Below are 20,712 nucleotides of genomic sequence, written 5' to 3'. Positions count from 1 at the left end.
ATATTGCTTTGTCTCTCGGCCCTTCAACCTCTCTCCTCACACTCAAAAGGCATCCATGGCCATCGCCTGCACCAGCGATGAACTAGCCCAAAGCGGTTAGAACACCCCCCTGACCCTCAGGCACAAGTGCCGGCCACCAGGCAGCCACACCCATCGCTCCCCCTTTTAATTTTTCCGGATCCACGGCTGTCTGTGCCCATCGCAATGAGGGTCCGTCTCATTCCAGTCGCCCTAGTGGCTGTTGGCATATTCATTTTGAGCTGGGGTATGTATCTTCTTCTCGTCGTCCAGCCAGTACGCTAATGATGCGCTAGCCGCGCTATCTAAAGGCTGGAGAGGCTCCGGTGAAAATGTGGCATTCTGTGCGGATTGCTTGGGCTATGTCAGAGATGTCGATACGATGTTCCAGAAAAATACTGGAGCTTGGGCCAACTCGCAGTTCTTTCGTTACGCCCTCGATAAATCGTGTCGAGGTCGGGTCCTGATTACCGGTCGATGTCTACAGTATCGACGCAGGCTTCTTGAGAAGCCAGCGATTTTCATGTCGCGACTTGATAGTCCATACGAGGCCTGTAGGGCCATCCAAGCCTGTAAATAAATATTGTTATCTTGTTTCCTCTCCTATGTCCGATTGCTCGTATTGAGGACTGTTGTAGAATGTACCTGGCATTCTTCTAAGTTTCAAGGTCGAAAAGGCATAATATAGAACTGTCATTAGTATCGCGATATACATCCTTGAACCAATCGGCCATGGGCCAAATGGAAAGAATGATTGGAACTGATCTGAATTCCTCTATCGATTCTGTGACTTGTGCTCACGTGGCTTTTCATGGTGACGTATCCTAGATGAATTCGGGCTTTTTCGTGAATCTGGCGGAACATGCCGTCTTTAGTCACGCATTTATAGTGACGATTCTTAAGCCTACTTCACGGATATCCCAGTCACGTATCTGACAAATTCGCATGTGCTGATTCACGAAGCTATATCCCGTGACCATCTGATCATTGAAGAGGGCTTCTTGCCTGGGTATAAAAAGCTCTCATACTACCTCCCTTCCTTCCTTCCTTTCCTCTTCCTCCTCTATCTCTCCCAAGCAGCTCGGCTCTCTTATGTTTCTTCTTATATATATTCTTGATGTTACCCTCACCTAGTGAGAAGTATAAGCAAGAAACAACACATTAGGTCGATGGTGCATGGAGGGCATCATGACACCTTCCAAAGTATGCTTCTTCTCTTGACGATTACCCCTTTATACATCATGGCTAAAGGTGCAAGGCAGCTTACCTCTTCACCGCTGCATATGTACACCATCAGGTCATGCTTTTTGCCTCTCTCACAAAAGACTCACACGCTTGACCATATCTGAGTGTTGTGCCTGATCACACGGCGGGCTGTCGCAGCAACTCCTTTGAACAGGACCCGCTTTAAATGTGTGGCTTGTTTGGATTTGACCTGCGCGTTGTTGATATTCTCACACGCTGTCTCGTTCCATATCTTTATCACTTCTTCCTCTTTGCTTCCCTGACTGTTGTGTTCTCTGATGGGGCTGCTTGTGAGCCGAACACACATAGATCTGGACCATACAGTATGATCCTACCCTAGAAACAAGCTACTGCATCTTGCTTCGTGCTTCGTGCTGACTATTATCTCTCAGCTAGTCGCATGCCACGCAGATCGAACAGGATCTGTCATCCTGATGAGTATCCTTCTTTACTGCGATCAAGCAGAGGATAGTCACATGGCTTATCCCCGTTCCTATATTTAGGAGAGACTACAATGTAAGCGTGGCGTGGCTGGAATATTCATGCCTCAATGTCATGGTCAGCTGAACAGTTGGACAGGTAAGCATCTGTTCAGCAAAGTCGCAAGAGTGATCGATCTCTGATGATACAGTACTCTCTAGTCAGCACAAGTCAGGGCAGAAGAAGCGGCATACAACGCCGACAGAACTTGGAGATCCGCTATACATTGCTCAGAATGCTGAGCAAGAGTCGCAATGCTGCCTCCCTCAAAGGTGGCGAACCGATCAACTCAGAGATTTGTGACGACAAGTTAGTATCTCGCTGTTGTTGCCGATGGTTCATGAACTTGGCAAGAGCATATGCAAGCAATCTGCATTTACTGCCAAGTCCATTTGAAACGAGGACTGGCATTTATGTTCTACGCTATCAGATGTCAGGCAATCATACACGCTGGTTATCATGGAGCTATCGGCTAAAGGTTGCGGATTACCCGAGCCAGGTCTACATGGCAGGACTAAACGCATCGACTTAGTCAATTTGGCTGTCTCACTAGAGCATCATCAGCACCATTAAGCCACTGTGCTGGGTCGGTCGGCTTATCTACTACCAAACCTCGTTCTGGTAGTTGAAACTGAGCGAACCCAACCACCTCTGGCATGACTGTCTGTTATTGCTTGACGCTTCATTCGAGAATATCTGTGGCATCTTCCAAGCATCGGCCAAGCATCACGCGTTGCTCGGACAGAATTTGGCGACGCATTGTCGGTCCCGCGGAGCGAAAACAATAACCGTCATGTCGCTCTTTCTCAGGAACCTCAAAGGATAGGATCCAGTCAGACTGAGGACTGCGAATCGGCTTGGAGCCACTGCTACACAGTATCGCTTGCGGAATATCTCCCGGACCTAGACACTTCCTACCTTTTGTGACTGTGTTATCGGCCTTGACGACCGATTCGAGCAATTGAACCAGCTCATGTGTTCCCTGAATCGTTACAGGCCACCACTATGTCTGATATAATATGTCTAATACACTAAACATCTCATCGTCGGGGCTTGCAAGTTGAATAGAAACTGCAGATCCAGCAGTCTACATCTACGCGTTGTTCCTATCCGTCCATCGAAACAGCTACACTGCAACGACCTTGGTATCCATTCCCATGCGAACAAGATCAAAAACAAAATCCAATTGACGATCTGATCTATCGTCCCGTCAATATTTCATCTTGGACAGTATAAAGAAGTTAGAACCAACGAGATGGGTTTCTGAAGGCTCAATGGTCTTGGGCGATGAGCGCACCACTATCAAACGAGAACAAATATCTTATATACATACCTCCACCAGAGATCCGAAGCCAAATATATGGCCACGTCTTTGAGCCTCATGGGATTGGGCTTGTACCACAGAGCGAGAGAAAGATCGAAGGAAGCACTCGAGAAGGCTCCGTCCTCAACTATTTCATTGACAACTACGGCCACGTAATTCGGTTACACCCTCCCCAGCCATGCTTCATGTCCCTTCCACGAGCGGGACTTGACTTCATAATTTTTCCGATCACCACTTCGATCGCACATTCCTCGATGCAGGTGGAGGAAGCGCTACTCATCCTATGCGGTCGGCAAGTTACCCTACAGGAGATCGAGAGAGCAAGGGCCAATGTGTCACGATACATGGTCTACCCACAGAGCTACGCGGACCAACGGACAGGGCGCTAACCAGCTTGGTTTCATCCGCAATCAAATTCCAACCCAATGGGGCGAATTACTTACTTGATAGTTTGGCTCTTCATATGCCGTGCACAAGAGAAACCAATTGCTTTTGCCAATAAACCAGAAGTCAGACTTACACTCGCACCTGAGAATTTTACTCGCCCAAAGCAGTGTTATCTGTGCCATGGACGTCGACACAAAGGCCCCTACTACATATACACTGCTGCAGCAATGATGGGTCCAAGCAAATGTTTCTCCCCGGTACCAAGTCTAGGTACCATCAACCGGACGCACTGGCTTTTGCCCCTTATGCCAACAGATACCTACCGTCTTACACCGTCAATTAGATACATTCTTCAGTGATAGACCGAAGAATCTTCAGGATCCGCTCGAACTCCGCGAACACATGCGAAGATGCGATCGGTATAATCGAAAACAAGCAAGTGATCAGACACAGCCGTTCGCAGATCCGTGACACACACGAAGTCTTGTCTGAAATATTCGTAGCACAATCCGACCTTGGACTATACAGTGCTCCTTCAGACAATCTGCTTCCTGCTTATCAAGAATGAAGAACCATCCGAGACTACTTTATCCAACACAATGGATGCCCGCCAGTTCATCCCTCACTTGCGGTGTAATGGGTTCTAGTTCTGGCTTGCATTTCCGAAATCCGGGGTCATCTTCCTCGGCGCAGAGGCCGGCTTGAAGGGGACAAGCGCTAGTCACTCGGAAGCGAATCACGACCTTGATGCGATTAAACTGAGACTCGGCATGGTGTGAGTCGCTAGCTAATATGTTCTTGGCGACATGTTTGTCCTTTCGAAATCGACTATTTTGATATCTTTGAAAAGCCAGGCGCCGCAAAGCGGAGGCCGTATGCGGCCTCCAGACTGAAGAATGGTCTCCATGGCATATCTGTGTAAGAATATCCACGTCTCGGTTTCCACTATCCAGCAGATCAAGAAACCGTTCGTTCACACCAATTTCTCTGCACCAAAGAGAGACATTACGCCAACTGTATCACGCCCAATAATCATCGAAGCATATATAAGATGATCGCGATATTGAGGGAAGGGTACCACGCCGCAGTGGTTACGACATGACCAAGATGCCCTAAGGCCGCGCACTTCAGGATCTTCCAATGAGATATCTGGAGCTGCCACCTCATATCTTGACAAGTGGACTGGGTACCTGCTTTTCGTCTCATTGCTTACGCCGCGAAGTATGAACAGTCTATCGGGAAGCAAGGTCCCGAGTTGACATAACGTTCGGCCCAATATACTCGGGGCAACAGATTGCACATGGGTATAAAGCATTACCGTTCCCGCCTTATCGTATCGGCGAAGTGTGATCGCATTCAAATATGATGAAAAATTCTAGGAGTCTTGGATGTATCACTGCGATATTCCCGTGTGTCACCAATCATGTTGGAATCCTTCTATATACTATCACCGACTCCTGAGAAATCCCTTTGGGATCGTGGTCACTAATCATCCAGCGACCGGTCATTCAAGTCCACATGATATAAGCTCATTGCAAGAAAATTCCAGCACATACGACCATAGGGTGTGGAAAACAGGGCTTCCCGTCCGCTCAGCCGTACTTAAGCCACACGCCGGGAGGTTAGTAGTTGGGTGGGTGACCACCAGCGAATCCCTTCTGTTGTATGTTTTTATTTTTTCATTTCTATATCCTTTTCCCTTCATCTCGAACGTCTATAAAATCGGATGGAAACTTTTGGCTTGGATCGTGATGCGGTCTACACTCCCGCGGATTTGACCAACAGGCATGGAGAAAAGCGCGCGGCTTCTCCCGTACGCTTCCCCGGATCACACCAAGAAGATGTCATCTGCGAGACCACGACAGCGTTATATATGCTCGATTGTACCTGTCCATGGGGTCGACGATACCGTCGTGCCGTACTGCTTTTCTCTGCACGAACGAAACTTGTGAAGCGCGAACCACGACTTCTGCCTCTCAGGCCATTCTTCGAAATTACGCTGAAAAGTTGAAATGGGACATTGCACTGGACGCTTTAGCTTCGAGGACGATGTATTTACATCAATCCTCACCTCTCACTTCGGAAGCGAATTAACAGGTGGCTTGTTTGAGATTCTACCGCTTGACCAATACGAACAAGAGCGACAGCTAGTCCAGTAGAGGCATGAGCGCATCGTCCTGCGTTCCCTTCCTGACCAACGAAACACCTGACCGATTTCCGGTAAAGAAGGCAAGCTTCAGAGTGCGCGAAACAGACGTCGCAGCTATCAACACCACGTCAAAGGCTTCCGGGCTGTGGATGGGAAACCCTTTCGATATAGAGAAGCGACAATACATAAAGGCACACGACACGCAGCCGAAGGACATCTTTCAGCAAAGTATTTGTGCGACAAACTCCAAGGTCGCAACGAGGTCCACAAGTAACTGTCTGTCTGAAGAAAGATACCCTGAAGTTCCGTGTGGCTTAAACAGCACCGGCTATTGAAGGAGAGATGGTTGAGATAATTGCTAGCACCAATTGTGCGACTATTCGTCCCACGAAAAGACTGGACTCTGAACCACGTCGTCTGACGAACGCGTGGGTATGATGTGCCGATGCATCGCCGGACAAAACCTCTAGACCGCAAAACTCTGGGAAATCATCCTACAGGCAACGAGACAGTCTACCCCTTGCGTGTTATGCACGTTCTGATTGATGACCTAGCCGCGCATGTCCCTGAAGATGGTACGATGCATAGGCCTCCGTCTTAACGTCGACATTCAGCCTGCAATGTGATCTCGGAGACTGGCGAGTTTGCTTCATCTACCAGCGGCTCAATTCCCTTTATGCCGGTCACCAGCCTCACTCTGATGATAACCTGCGCCTGGGGTTCCAACGCCAACCTGTTTCTAAATTCTCAACGCGACAGGGTGCAGATGTTCATGAAGAACGTTGTGGTCAAGAATCTTCGACATGAGATTTGAACGGAGAAGATGCAAAATTGCTGCAACTTCCATTACTGCGAATTCCGAGCTACCTAGTTTCGCTGCTAAGCTCTGACTAATGATCGAGGACACTGCCATCCCTCGAGAGGATCATTTGCCAGAAAATATGCGGGGATATTTCAGATCACACCCCACCAGATACCTCGACATTCCCTTATAATCAACAAAAGATCATCTTGGTTCAAATGCTATTGTTGATGTGCACCGCACCTGCAGAAGAGGCGAGAGTGTGAACGCTTCACGGTCGGCGTCCAAGCAGAACCATTCGGCACGTAGAGATTATCTCTCCTGCCAAGAAAGCGGCTGCAAAGGATGTGGAAGCCGGATCTGGTCTGTCAAGCATGGCAATCAATGTGTAAAGGGTGCGGACAATAGATGACATCTGGTGCAGTCCAAAATTTTGGCTGATCCACTTCCAGGAAATGGCTATGAGCTGAAGCATCCTCTCCATCTCATGTTTTACATATACAGGACCAGAAGGAAGAGAGACTACGAGACGGTCTTTCAATAAAGGCGAGAATGGATGGTACCTGGATGGACTTTAGAACATCCCTCATCAGATCCTTCTCAAGTGAGTCATCAACAGATACATGTCGTGGGAGACAACAGATGCTAATTTGGCCTACTAGGTTCAAGGGGCAAATTGATTATTTTAGGAATGTCATCGGACGATGTTGCACGAATACCCAACGAAGTGGGCTTCCTATCTCATGCCTCGGGCAACTCCATTTCCACACTGGTGATGAACAGGATTTCTCCATTTTCATAATTCCCCACCCTATCCTGAACGGCAGAAAGTCCCAGGGTCCTGGGAACAATGCTCTCTACTGGTCCACAAGTGCCGCACGTTTTAGTGATGAGCTGCTGATAATAACTCAGCAACAGCTCGAGCAGTGTGACTGGAGTCCTCCTCTGCGAATATCTTCCATACGTACACCAACTCCATTCTTGGTCGCTTTCGCTCATGGACACAGATACCGGCCAAAAAGAAGTCTTCCGGTATAATGACACCCTTCAGACAGCTCTAGAGAATAATCATCTTACTCTTCCAAACACATACATGGGCAGGCTTCGTCCTAGTTAAATGAATTTATCCAATGAAATCCTGATCATCATCGATCAAGGAGATGAAGAAGCAGTCAGGATCTCTTATACTGATACAGACGAGAGAATATGGGTTCTGTCAGTGGGCTTCTAAGCCTGATGGCGTCAAGCTATTTGCCATCTGCCAGGGGCGCTGTCGATATGAAAGCCCACATGCCCATCACAGCTCAGCAAGTGCACAGGTACCTGAAGACGCTGAATACACGGCGTGTTCGGGAGTGACATGACGCCCAGTCAGAAGATAATGTGAGCACCCCGAGAAGCAAATGGATGGTTGACCAAACATGAAATAAGTCCCAGAGTTCTGAGACTTCCATCGGCCGGCAAGGAGGCAGACATGGGTGCTTTGTCTCAGAACACAATGCGAAGATACTACCGACTCTCCGAGCTGTTACCTAACGTCCGAGGTAAGAACGACAATGGGCTTTTCCACATCCATGGGCAGTCATTTATTATATCCTAAAAGAATGCGTCCAGTCTTCTTGACAGTCCAAACCACCCAACAGCAGTGGTGGGCTCCGTGACCTCGGAAAAGCCTCATTTGTATCTATTTCGGTACAAGGAGACCGCAAGGAGTTCAACATTGTCAGACCAGTTCAACGACCACCATGGAAGGTAACCGTCGACGGGAAGTACGACTGCGACGAGAAACTGAGAGTCCAGGAAATACCTCACATTATAGCTTCCTGCCGATGTTCTCGGGACGTTGAAGTGAGGACATGTCTTTCCCCCGTATACCTGCTGGGAAACAGTGGCCGGGATTATGCCTCAGAGTAAAACCTGGTTCATAAGGTCAGATTGATAACGAAAGTTTGCCAACATTGGAGTCCTTTGACGAATTTACAGGCACTTGAATGTGATGAAAGGGAAATAGCGTCATCATATAGTGGACTGAGGAATGTGGCGAATTCGATGGTTGAGTTGAACATTGACAGGCTCCAATATCTGAATTGGCTGCGGGCTACCTCACACCAGCAACTCGTGTCGGGCCTGGCTTACCCTTTCCACTCAACCATCCGAGAGGTCCGACTCACCATCCTCAACCTTCTCGTAAATCCATGGCTACATCTGGGAGACGCTGGATATGAACTATTTCTCCACTCCTCTTATCAGATAGTTGTGACTCCGATGGAAGACGTCTACTTCAGTTGTCAAAGATACTGTATTGCAGTTGGATGCTCCCTCTTCACCTTCATAGTGTCATGACGCACCCTGCGGTACGTCCTGCTCAGCACGTCGAGATACACCGGGCCAACAGGTGCCTCATTAGTCTAGGCAACAATATGAGTGGTGAAGAAAGCTGATGGATAGCTAACAATCTATATGGTGACAATCTTACTGATCATACCACTTCTTCTGTCACTTCCGGCGAAATCCCTAAGTCACACCGATCTTCATGACATTTTGGGGTCAACATCCCAACGACAGCAATGACCAGGACAATGTTTAAGTTAGTGACGGTATTGTCGGTGTCCCTGGGACTTGATCTGGAATACCAACTTCTTCCCAGTGTTCTTGATTTCACTGTCAAACACTATTGCAGTGTTACTGCTTCCGTCCACCGTCTTACTTAGCGTATTGCTTTCGGTGAGATCGTCGTTGCTTCTGACGTTGTGAACGATCAAACACGTCAGACTGCGCTTCTCCGAGCCCGGGGAATTGAACATATCGGTTCTGCCGCCTGTTCTTGCTGCCGTGAAGGCAAAAGTCCTTTTGCTGAATGCGTGATCGCGTCCGGTTTCTTCAGCGGCGACTATTGTAACCGCGCCTGGGGTGGTCGTGCACATCAGTGTTCCCTTCGTGAGCACCCTTCGTACGCCTTGATCACATTGCTTCAGATGTTGATGGCAACCAGGGGTAGGCTCAGATCGAGCGGGTTGAACGACACTCCCGTCCTACTACTCTTACCATTTATATACAGCCTCCGGTTATATTGTGCTAGACGTGTTGGTGTGCAGCAGCTCGAACATTGGCAGGTAAAGATCTTTTTCGAAAGACACAACAAGTGTCAATCGCTTTACATATCTACTGCAAAGATTTGCGGTCACGACAGCTCCGAGAAAACCGAGATATACTGCCAAGTCAAGCAAGACTCCACTGGTCGGCCGTCTTCGACCCTATAGATATCGACTGGATGATCGGGTTGGCGCCTGACCCATTGAGGCATATTCGGATATGCTCATACGGCTCACGCTCTGAGGCTGATTTCGTCGACGACATCGTCGAAATTGCTCCTATTAATCTAACCTCAATAACGGAAGTCTACCTAATGTGTCTTACTTGTCGGGACACACTATATATGATTGTAACTATCCTGTGGTGGGGCCTTCATAGAGTTGCAGGAACATCTGCGACTTTCCGACTCTGTTGGGATATCCATCGATCTGAAGGCAGCTCAAGCACCGGTTTTCTGCTAAATATGGGGTTTTCTATCGCTTGCCCATTTGATATACTTCGGATGCGGCAGAAATGATCATCCATTGCCAGAGTGACAAGCATAGTGGGCCGCAATAGTATGCTATGGATGGCTACCGAAGTCATGACGTCTCATGCCATGCTGTCATCGACCATAAATTCTAAAAAGACGCTGGGTGGCCACATTCTACCCATACGATGGGTCGGGCTGCTTGCCTTTCTAAAACCTCGATATCGAGGAGCTCATTACACCTGATCCATACCACGCATCAGCCCCTGTCCTGGTATCGAGCAGAAGTCCCGCGTCAGGTTCAGCGGTGTGCTGAGCAACATTCGGACGATAGACGGACCCTGAGTCGACTGCGTTCTTCCTTACTGATATTAGCCAGTCGAACATTGTCGATCGCATCGCTAAATGAAAAGGGTTTAGGAGACATTGCCAATCTTCTTAATGCTTTCTGAAGGTAACCATCGACCTCGCGTTCATCTGTGACACCCATTTGACAGTAGAACATGTTGATTGGTATCAGCAAATGTATGGCGATATCCAAGCATTGCAGGTTAAACTCTCGGGCTGATGTCCATGCCCATGTTCCACAGCTCTATCCAAACGCCATTGGCAAATCGAGAGCCACGGCGACATTCTGGGATTCCTCGACCGACGAACGGTGTTATAACAATATACTACGGACAACACGGGCACAACGTCCCATTGCTGTGTCCTTGGCCGCATTAGATTCGATTTTGATCATCACTACAATCTTTCCGTGGATGAAGATGTGGTCGAAATATGATGAGCTATATATTGCCTATTCGGACTTCCACCTCGATCAGCCCTCTCTTGCACGGGCCTTACTCAAGGAGGATTCCGTTGATATACCCGCTCTGAGCTCCGGTGCGGAGAGTCCACTGGCTAACTAGTCTTACTTCCACCCCATGTGTGGTGGTGTCAAGGAGTGATGAGAGAACATTGAGGAAGCATCTGACAGCTTGTCTCTACTGGATCACATTTCATCCAGCGGCCACTTTCAAGCAACATCCATTGTCGCAGTATGTTTCCCTGGATGCTCTCTAGAAAAATGCAGGGACATTTGGAATATCGCTGGTTAAGTATCTGCGCAACATGTCGCTCCAAACGTCACTGGCGGGCTGGTCAGTTCACCTGGTGAACACCTTGCGCCAAATGACTTGCCTTGCTGATATTCTAACTCTCGAAGAATACCACCGAGAGCCGGAGGCAAATATCACACTCGCAGGTAGTAAGGCGCTACAAATCAGACCTTCTGCCTCTGTCGAAATTCTCCTGATACTTTCGGTGAAGCTGGCTTTGAGAGTCCATGGGCCACGTCTATGAAGCTTGCTCAAAGTGGATGCCATGCGTGGTGGATTTATAAAGACCGGACTTTCTACCAATTATATAAGAGACATGAAATTCCCAGACCAATGTCTCATAAATCGTCCGTCTACCTGATACGGGGACGACGCACTTGTACAGACATAATGCTATCAAATTGTGCTTCGACACAGGCGACCTCATCCCAGATGAAGCGTGGTCAGCCGTGGTAACTGAAAACGGCCTCTTGACACCTCCCGGGGCGTATGCCATCAGATACATTACCGATCGCATGAGCCACTCATCACCAGATCCTTCATTCGACCAAACAATGCTTAAAGATCGCAAAAGACGGCTGGCTTCCCTATACACTGCGGAAGATTTGAACAGCAGGACGAAGTGGCAGCGTTTCCGAGTCTTTCTGATACCCGTGCTGCTAAGACCTTCTTTCGAGAGCACGGGCTTTAGTGCATGGCTATCATGTATCTTACAGATCATGATAAGGTCTACTCGAAGTATGTCTTTCTAAATTGGTACATTGGGAATTCAACCTCCTCCGACGGTTGGGAACGGTCGACAAAGAGACGTTTACGACCGCCATGAAGAGCACTCAAGAGGACGTCCGGAACCGCTCTTGCTGGTACATGGGGACTACGTACGATAACCATCCTCTCTCCTCCAACCACATGTGGCGCGAGGGACCGATGGCAACCGTGTTACCATTCAAGATCCGCAAAGCGAACTCGACGATCACGAAGATCAATGCCGAGTTAGAGCTTCCACTTCGGGATGGTATACCCGTCTCCAACCACGACGCTACGGACGCTGACGACGAGAACGATATCGCCGACGACGCTAACAAGACGGACATAGACGAACCGCTTCGCCCTCTTGCCACGTCTACTCGCCCTACGGCGGCTCGTCGAGACACTGATAGTTTTCCGTCTGGTCATCCTAGCCCAACGCTTCCGTCTGCTACACCGACCCGTCCATCGAGTGAAAACCTTCTGTCCGCGAATGACAGCCCACTCGCTCACGCGTCGCCAGACACTCCTCGGCAAGTTTTACCGCGATTAACGACACCACCAGACAATCCGCCTTACAAGACTGGCCCTCCACACTGGATCGTACTATCTCGATCCAGGATTTCACTGCTGCGCATAGCCCCGACACGCACAACGACACCCACGACGGGTTCGAGAGGTTCTCGGATTTCATCTACTACCCCGAGGACGAAACAACTATTGAGCCAGTCGTCGGAGAGCAGACCATCGGACTTACAGACAACGACGAAGCGAGTGAACCGCTCACCGAGTATTCCACCGACTCTGGCGACCAACAGAAAAATCAGATCCGTTTATCATCCCGTACTGGCAGCACCACACAATCTCCCGATCACTGAGTGGGATGAGTTAAACACCCCAGAGTGTCTACGCCTTAGCGGATGATGATATTGTGGCTATCACTGTCATGGTGAAAGGTTAATGAAAATGGAAGAAGTCTGCAGAGGGGAGTGACATTCGTCTTGTTCTCACCGTTATTGCTCTCCCGATTTCCCATGTTGCGTGGGCTGTGTAGCAGCTCGTTCATGTTGCATATAGATGCCTGTTCTCCTGGAATTGTCTGTGATGTTCCTACTATGACTAGGGCTCGAGAATTACCTGCAGGAATTTCTAGACGGAAAGAATGGGAGGGTATCATGAAAGAGAAACTGAGAAACTGAAAGGTTACAATGGTATAAAATGATAGACTTTCTACTGTCTACCATTATGGGAAGGAATATATAGGGAAATACATGATCGTTCTGGCTGTGTTTGCGGCGTTATAAGGAAGTATATGATATTTATCCACTGATTGATACACGCATCTCGATTTACGCAGCAAAGGCAGATCTCAAAGCGTGTGATTGTCTCATACATGCTCGATTGGGTACACCTCCTCAGCATTTGAATCTGTTCGAGGCAATACTCACTTCAGCAAATCTTATTATACCTCCACTCAAAAGAAAAGCGGAGAATTTGGAAATGAAGTTCCCCTTTCATGTTTCAGTAAATACTTAAAACATTCCTGAATAATGAAACAAAAATGTAATGAACAATGCCTATGCCCAGTCTGTAAGAAGTTGTATGCCCTCTTTAAATCTAGTACTTTGCTCTAACCTGTCTGATTCATCTTTATTATCAGCGAATAGAAGCAATTCAACATTCCAAAAACACTAATATGTTCTGATATTCTAAGCCCAAAACCAACTACCCACAGCCTATTCCCGCTTATACTCCCCATTCGCAATCATCTCGTTAATAGCCCTCTCCGTAACCTTCATAGCTTCAATACCAGAAGGACCTCCACAGTAAAAAGTAGCCTGCAATACCGCCTCGCTAATCTCTTTTTCGGTAAGGCCGTTGATGATAGCACCGCGAGTATGAAGAGCCAATTCTGGCCAGGCTTTCAACGCGATCAACATACCCAGGTCTGAGTCTACTTTAGTTGCGTCTTTACTCCGTGGATAAAGTCTATCTCACTTACTCAATAGGCTTCGTTGCTTCAGCTCAAGTCCAGGTCTCGTCCAAATTTGACCCCAACACCATTCGGTAACCAGTTCCTGGCCGGGACGCGAAAAGTCACTAGATCCTTGGGATAGGGCTCTATCCACGTAGCTGTCGCCGACGACGGCTCGGCGGAGTTTTATACCCTCTTCGAAGAGGGTTTCGTGGAGGTGGTTGAGGTCGGAGTTCTTGGTCATGGTGTGGGGGAGGGGCCGGTCTTGTGATCTAAGAGGAATGAGAAAAAGAAGATGGATCGGAGATTCTAATGCTTCTTGAGGATGGAGGAGCAGCATGACACCATAGGAATATATTTTCTCTTTTATCACTGGTGACATTCAGTGCTCTCAACGCGTTACGTAGTTTGTGCTCACCTAAACCCTGCAGAACTCTCTCGATCGGACTAAGATCGGCATCCCTAACTTGGCCGTGGATATTACAGGAAGTCTAACGTCCCAAATCATTGTGCGCGTATTGTTCGAGTTTGGACTAGTAGAGTGTATTGCGTCTTATCAGCCTTACAATTGGTCTCCCTGATTACGTTCCTTCGTAGGTGCCTTTCCCTTTGTATGTGTCTGTTTTAGCTCCTCAATCCAGCAGAAGGTGATTCGGTGAGCCTAGAGGGATCTCTTGCCTTTTCCATTTCAGCTTTGTCGAAAGAGCGATCGGAATCGGTCAGTCCAGCGCCTCTGGCCCGGAAATGCTTGGTACCCCTGGTTTCATCCATCCACATGTACTCATCATTCGCTTAGCTCTGAGGCAAGGGTATTGACATCAATGCAAGGTATGTAAGATGGTCAGCAATGTACTCCTCGAGATCAGCCAAATTTCCTTCACCACACAACGAGCAGGACTGAAAGACAGGACCAGAGGGTCGACTCCTTCTCTCCGCGAGTATGGCTAACTGTGGTTGGATGCTTTTGTGCTTTCGGCGCATGTGCTCTTCATACTCGCTTTTCTCATAGAAGACAAGGACACCGTGCGCCCGTGCGGCACAACGGCATCGCGGCCTATGTTGGCGCATATGGTTTACCATTCGTCTTTGCCATTGTATAAATTGTAGGGAGAGTCACAGGGGTCGAACAAACAAACATAGAGGTCGAGGTCGCCTTTGAGATGATCACTTGGGTTTCTTTAACTCAATGTCTCATGCAATAGACCTGACGTCAATTCAGGCATCGTGACATACATCCACTTCTTCTGATTTATGGCAACTGAACTAGGGAGAGCACAGCAACAGTAAGGACAATTGACCTCCCTTGCGCCTTCCGTACAGATTGACCACTCGTGTTCCAGATCTCGCTTTGATTCCAATAGCCTGATCACGGGCAGATCACGGTGACTTTCGCTAGGCAATGAAAGTATAGGTGGTTGACCGCCATGAAGGTAGCTGGTGTTCCCCGGTAGGAACTCCTGGAGTGTTGTTATATCATTATTTTTGAGAGTCATTAATTTCTGAAGAATCGATGCTATGGGTGCGTGAGGGAACTGGAGGTCATCGCCGTCTCTCCGGCATGATGTGTTCGCCCAGCTGAGGCGAGACATGGTGTGCACTGCTTTCAGTTTTTCCAACTTTAGCACCATCGGACTCAACAAAGAGGAGTCACAAGAATAATGTTTGGCCTCAGATGCTGACTGTGCTGGAGGGGATTCTCGATGAGAGACAATTCTGGGACAGGTACTTCCCTTGATAGAACATCAGAATAATGAGGGGGGGTTCTCCAGTATGGGGAGCTCCAGGAGAGAATTCTAATTTGCGTTCGGCGTAGCCGCATGGCAGCTGCCAGCCTCTTCTGGGGTGATTTATCACATTTTGGGAACTTATCTTGAATGACTTCCGACTCAAATTGATCAAAGCGTGAATGCTTGACATCCCTGCCGACATTATAACTCAGTGTAGAGGCTGGTGTGCCTAGGTCATGGAACTCTCTGATCCCATTGGGTATTGTTCTGGAAAGTTTGTGTATCAAGTCGATTTCGTCTGCTATTTCCTGGATGATAGGGTCTAGGTCACTAGCCTCAGATAAAGAGGAAGATGACCTGGAAAGAGTTGTTCCTACTTCAGGAGGGCTGTTTATCGCTGGCAAAACTGTAGCGCTCTTGCTTTAGCCAAACATTATCGTACACGGTATAGCATAGAGTTGATGTTACGTCGCTGAATATGGTCGTTCAGTATCCGGAGCAAGCGACGAAGCGGTCGTTGAACACGAAACGCATCGCGAAGACGGTAATCAAGGGAGCTCTTCGATGCTGCAAAGATCTCTATATTGGAAGACCAGATCGAGGAATTGTCCAAGTTGGTCTTCGATGGCTGACTGCTCCCATACGGTGAGATGGCCAAACCGAGCGAGACAGATGTTCGCAGATTCAGCAAGGGTTACAGTCCTCCAAGTCTCCGTACCCATTGCGGCCGGAAAGTAAAGAAATAGAATCAAAGCGGTGGTTTTTAAGTATAGGAAGGAAGGAAGGTGGTGAGTTGGGGACGCGCGAGGCTGTAGTTAGTAGTTACCCTACCTCGACCCATCTTGCCGGGCATCGTAATAGGCTAACCAGCTAAGCTTTATGTGCCGGCGGGGTAAGTTACAGGCAAGTTGTGGGACCCGCTCCCGCCAAAGACTGGCAACACAAGTGAAAGAACTAAAAACATTGTATATGATAACTCAATGATCTGTTTATCTCATACTCCTTATTTCCAAGTAGCATTGGGTAATTACGGACTTTTTTGAGGCGGATCGTTATGTAACGGAGATCTGTCCTCTATAATCAAATTTTGAACTTGCGCTATACCCTAACCTGAATTCAGTTAGTATCGGTAGATATGAGATTTTAGCATCATCCCCTTTCCTTGACTCATCGAAGTCTCCGTGACTCATGACCAGAATATAATCAGGACGGTTCAGTGTCCAGTAAAATTTTATTTGAATGCCGATGGAATAAACCTGACCGACAAATATACGTCATTCGAATCTTCATCCCGTCTCTTAACCCGACAAGTATCTACAGAATGACGGCAAAGTGGCAAGTCACCCGTCTCCTGCATGGAGTCCGAGCCATCGTCGGCGGCCAAGGTCCTCCTGTGGTGCTAATTCCCGGCTGGCCACAGACAGCAGAAGCGTGGAGTGACATGTTTGAGCCACTTTCCAAAAACTACCAGTTCTTTGCACTCGAGCCCCCAGGCTTGGGCGATTCTCTTCCTCCCGTCAATGGCTATGATACCGCGAACGTGAGCAAGATCATGGCCGAAGCCATTCACGATGCTTTGAAAGAACAAACGTATCATCTAATTGGCCACGATGTGGGCGGATGGATCGCGTATCCCTGGGCCGCTCGATTCGAATCGAGAATCAAATCGCTCAGTATTCTGGATGCATCAGTGCCGGGCTTCTTGCCCCAGTTTCAGTTCCCATTGTCTCAGCAGACCAACTTACGTCTTTGGCAATTCTCCTTCAACGCTCTTCCCGAGTTACCTGAAATCCTGACGAGCGGTCGTGAGCGGGAGCTCTTGACCTGGTTCTTCAATTTGAAGACAGTTCATCCCGATGGTATGCACAAAGATCATTTTGAACGCTATATTCAAGCCTATTCGAGATCAGGAGCCATGAGTCGAGGGTTCGAGTACTATCGGTCTTTTGAGACGAGCTCGAAGCAGAATCTAGAGTTCGCAAAAGCACCACTTGATATTCCTGTCTTAGCTCTGGGTGGAGAGAGCTCGGTTGGCGCGGGTATGATCGATTTGGTTCAGAAGTTCGCGGCCAATGTTACCGGAGGCGCTATTCATAATTGTGGCCACTTCCTCCCCGAAGAGCAACCATCTGCTGTTGCGCAAAAACTGCTGGAATTTTTGGACGCAAACCAAAAAGAGTGATGTTCTTCCGTGTACCCTTTCATGTAAAGTAATTAGTTCCCCATTTATTAAGGTGGCGATAAGCCTCTTTCTCCCTTCCAGTATACACACAATGTTCTTAGAATTTGGCAAAGGGGATAACGGTGCTAGGATCGAGATAGAAGAGTAATACAAGTTGTAATATGAGCTAGCCAGCACATTACCATTGAACTATGCTTCTTTTCTCTATCATGCATTCTGGTTGTTTGCCAGTGATCTCAGTTCTGACACCGAACGTATAATGGAAAAGTTAGCATACATTACCCTGGCTTGGGTTTGTTGTAGAAGCAACCCATCTTCCCCTGGTCCTCAGACCCTTCAGTCCGGAAATCATCGGATACGCAGTGGATATAGCAGGTTGTTTGCTCCCGCTGCCAAGTGCGTCAACCCCGCCTGAGATATCCGAAAGAGAGCCCCGTCCTCGAACCCGGTTTGTTGTTCACCACCCCACGGGGTAGCTTGGTGCAGAAAATCCTCCAGCATTTAAGGAAAAGCTGGAATACCACAACCGCTCTCTTCGCTTCCATTGCTCTCGTCCGGCAAACATACTCGCCGCTGCACCTCTCAGTTTACTACTCTCAAGTGCTCCTGTTTCATCACCCAATTGCCTTCTATGGATAACGTCAAGAATTCAGGGGCCGAACATATCGAATTACCCGAGATGGGGGACACATCAAAGGGCTCAGGCATTGCTGTGCCAGCATCGTTGCAAGATCTGACGCCAGAAGAGATACAACGACGGGAGGCAAAGCTAGTTAGGAAGATCTGATATCAGGCTGCTCATCATGATGGTGATCATGTACTTCTTGAACTATTTGTATCGCAACAACATTGCAGCAGCGAAATTGGCTGGTTTGCAAGCGGACCTAAAGCTTAGAGGTGACCAATACCAGGTATTATAGTCAACAAGCTAAGAAGGATAAATAGTTACAAGCCATGCGAGCAATTAACACGCCACAGGTGTGTGTTAGTATCCTGTTCGTCGGGTATCTTCTTATGCAGGGTCAGTTCTACTGTTCTGTTTCCTTTGTTGCCAGGCTAGCTAATTGGCGCAGTTCCTTCAAACCTGATCCTCAACAAGCTCGGAAAGCCTTCAATCTATCTACCTGGCTGTATGGTAGCGTGGGGTGTCATTTCGTGTTGCACTGCGGCCACCCACAACGTTGCTGGCTTGTTGGTCGTTCGGTTTCTACTCGGATTCGTCGAGGCTGCATACTTTGTAAGAGTCCACCTACTTGCTTTGGATATTCGCTAACGTTTTAGCCCGGATGTCTATATCTCCTATCAGCCTGGTATACCAGGAAAGAGTTGGGGAAACGGACCGCGTTGCTATATGCAGGTTCATTGATCTCGGGTGCATTCTCCGGTCTGATAGCCGCCGGTATCACGAGCGGCTTGAACGGTGCACGAGGCATCGCTGCATGGAGGTGGATTTTCGTTATTGAGGGAGCTCTAACTGTATACACCATTTCTCTGAGTTATGTAAACCACTCAATACTGACCATCCTAGATCTTCGCGGCTTTGATCGCATTTTTCATTGTTCCCGATCTACCCCGAACCACTTCGTGGCTAACGGATAACGAGAAAGTCTTTGCGGCATGGAGACTAGAAAAGGACATTGGCGAAGATGACTGGGTGGATAATGAACATCAGAGCATGACCAAGGGTGCAAAGCTCGCCGTCACGTAAGTACTTCAGTCGTCTTCCATTCGCTTTGGTCACCAAGCTCATCATCACACAACAGGGACATAAATACTTGGGCTAATGCTAGGCGTCATCTACGGCTGCACGTCTGCCGGATGCGTAACAACCTTTTTTCCCAGATATGAGCTATATCCTGTATCTCCGGCGGTCTACAGATACTTACCGTTATAATCCAGCGTGATGGCCGGACTTGGCCGAAACAACATTGATACCTTGCTTCTGACTACACCTCCATATCTTATCGCTACCCTTGTTGTGTTGGTGCATGCCTGGAATGCCGATCGAACAGGCGAGCGATACCTTCATATAGCACTCCCGCCTGTCGCTGCTATTGTTGCATTCATATTAGCTATGGCAGGCAACAACTTCGCCGCTCGATATGTGTGAGTCTCAACAAATATGTCCTCCCGATCGAGATGACTAACACAGGATGGTTTAGGGCAATGTGTATAATGCTTGGTGGCATTAACGCAGGTTACGTGGTGTCTTTGGGATATATTTCAAACAGTAAGCATTGATGGTGCAGGCTCAGAGACTAGTTCATCAATTGTCTCAATAATTTCTGCCAGATCTATATGCCATATCTTTACCCTGTGTACGTTCAAAACCTCCATTATCTCCAGTCACATATAACCTGCTAACCTTTATTGAAATTGATAGACTCCGCCTCTCCTCGTTATATCGCCGCCTTCAGTGTCAATATCGCTTTGCTTGCGATGACAATTGTAATTTCCACCAGCCTTCGCATTTATTTGGGTGGATTAAATAAACAGCTCGATGAATTAGAAGGTGTTGATCTCACGCGGGCTCGTGAGAATGAAGAACACGGCTTGCCTGGCCGGGCAGTGGCAGAGGGATTCCGGTTCTTGCTCTAGTGCTCGGAGGACTTTGCACTATTACCATTAGTTGAGTCTTAGGACCTATTCTCCATGTTATGCACTATAGGTTGTGTTCATTGTGTCACATGCCCTACAAGAGGCCATTTATGGGCGCCTCAACACCCAGACAATCTCGTTTTTTTTTTATCCCGACTATCAGATCCTGAACTATGGCGACGATGCGGCAAATCTTTCGGATGGGCATAGTCTTGTAACTGATAAATATTGTACTCCCCACCATTCGAAACATACCTTTAGTAAGGCTAAAAATAATACTAACCAAGCTAAATAGGGCCTCCTATAGAACGGCCTAGCCTATGTATCTATGGAAGGTACACCCCACACAGACTTAGTCTTCAATAACTACGTAGTATGCTTACCGTCTCAGGGACACATTGTTAGTACTAAAATTA

General features: G+C 48.0%; 7 protein-coding genes across 7 annotated transcripts; 6 read left to right on the top strand and 1 right to left on the bottom strand.

Moving 5' to 3' along the window:
- Positions 1-204: 204 nt before the first annotated feature.
- Positions 205-3,456, top strand: BO83DRAFT_316885 (uncharacterized protein; the record flags this gene model as incomplete). Its single annotated transcript, XM_025527684.1, has 5 exons — positions 205-265; positions 315-572; positions 1,905-2,052; positions 2,468-2,504; positions 2,989-3,456. 5 exons carry the CDS (start codon positions 205-207, stop codon positions 3,454-3,456), a joined length of 972 nt encoding a protein of 323 aa, XP_025386488.1.
- A 2,161-nt stretch (positions 3,457-5,617) lies between these two features.
- Positions 5,618-6,417, top strand: BO83DRAFT_390421 (uncharacterized protein; the record flags this gene model as incomplete). Its single annotated transcript, XM_025532856.1, has 3 exons — positions 5,618-5,873; positions 6,104-6,178; positions 6,218-6,417. 3 exons carry the CDS (start codon positions 5,618-5,620, stop codon positions 6,415-6,417), a joined length of 531 nt encoding a protein of 176 aa, XP_025386487.1.
- Positions 6,418-10,243: 3,826 nt separating this feature from the next.
- BO83DRAFT_71680 (uncharacterized protein) lies at positions 10,244-10,979 on the top strand. Its single transcript, XM_025537554.1, has one exon. It carries the CDS (start codon positions 10,471-10,473, stop codon positions 10,876-10,878), a length of 408 nt encoding a protein of 135 aa, XP_025386486.1. The 5' UTR covers positions 10,244-10,470; the 3' UTR covers positions 10,879-10,979.
- Positions 10,980-11,889: 910 nt separating this feature from the next.
- Positions 11,890-12,692, top strand: BO83DRAFT_428730 (uncharacterized protein; the record flags this gene model as incomplete). Its single annotated transcript, XM_025535419.1, has 2 exons — positions 11,890-12,260; positions 12,338-12,692. The coding sequence occupies 2 exons, from the start codon at positions 11,890-11,892 to the stop codon at positions 12,690-12,692; spliced, it is 726 nt and encodes a 241-aa protein (XP_025386485.1).
- An 837-nt stretch (positions 12,693-13,529) lies between these two features.
- BO83DRAFT_71444 (4-carboxymuconolactone decarboxylase family protein) lies at positions 13,530-14,084 on the bottom strand. The gene is made up of 2 exons (XM_025537553.1): positions 13,817-14,084; positions 13,530-13,762 (listed from the first exon to the last, which is right to left on the bottom strand). The coding sequence occupies exons 1-2, from the start codon at positions 14,031-14,033 to the stop codon at positions 13,551-13,553; spliced, it is 429 nt and encodes a 142-aa protein (XP_025386484.1). The 5' UTR covers positions 14,034-14,084; the 3' UTR covers positions 13,530-13,550.
- Positions 14,085-16,722: 2,638 nt separating this feature from the next.
- On the top strand, positions 16,723-17,807 carry BO83DRAFT_379889 (alpha/beta fold hydrolase). The gene has a single exon (XM_025531609.1). The coding sequence runs from the start codon at positions 16,838-16,840 to the stop codon at positions 17,696-17,698; it is 861 nt and encodes a 286-aa protein (XP_025386483.1). The 5' UTR covers positions 16,723-16,837; the 3' UTR covers positions 17,699-17,807.
- Positions 17,808-18,329: 522 nt separating this feature from the next.
- On the top strand, positions 18,330-20,495 carry BO83DRAFT_409492 (MFS transporter; the record flags this gene model as incomplete). Its single annotated transcript, XM_025534140.1, has 8 exons — positions 18,330-18,421; positions 18,480-18,609; positions 18,759-18,935; positions 18,980-19,174; positions 19,227-19,402; positions 19,598-19,804; positions 19,861-19,928; positions 20,082-20,495. 8 exons carry the CDS (start codon positions 18,330-18,332, stop codon positions 20,294-20,296), a joined length of 1,260 nt encoding a protein of 419 aa, XP_025386482.1. The 3' UTR covers positions 20,297-20,495.
- Between the last annotated feature and the right edge of the window lie 217 nt (positions 20,496-20,712).

This window comes from Aspergillus eucalypticola, assembly GCF_003184535.1.
Source record: "Aspergillus eucalypticola CBS 122712 chromosome Unknown BO83scaffold_18, whole genome shotgun sequence".
In the NCBI taxonomy this organism is placed as follows: domain Eukaryota; kingdom Fungi; phylum Ascomycota; class Eurotiomycetes; order Eurotiales; family Aspergillaceae; genus Aspergillus; species Aspergillus eucalypticola.
The sequence above is the reverse complement of the archived record's forward strand: the minus strand, read 5'-3'. Positions and strand labels throughout refer to the sequence as shown.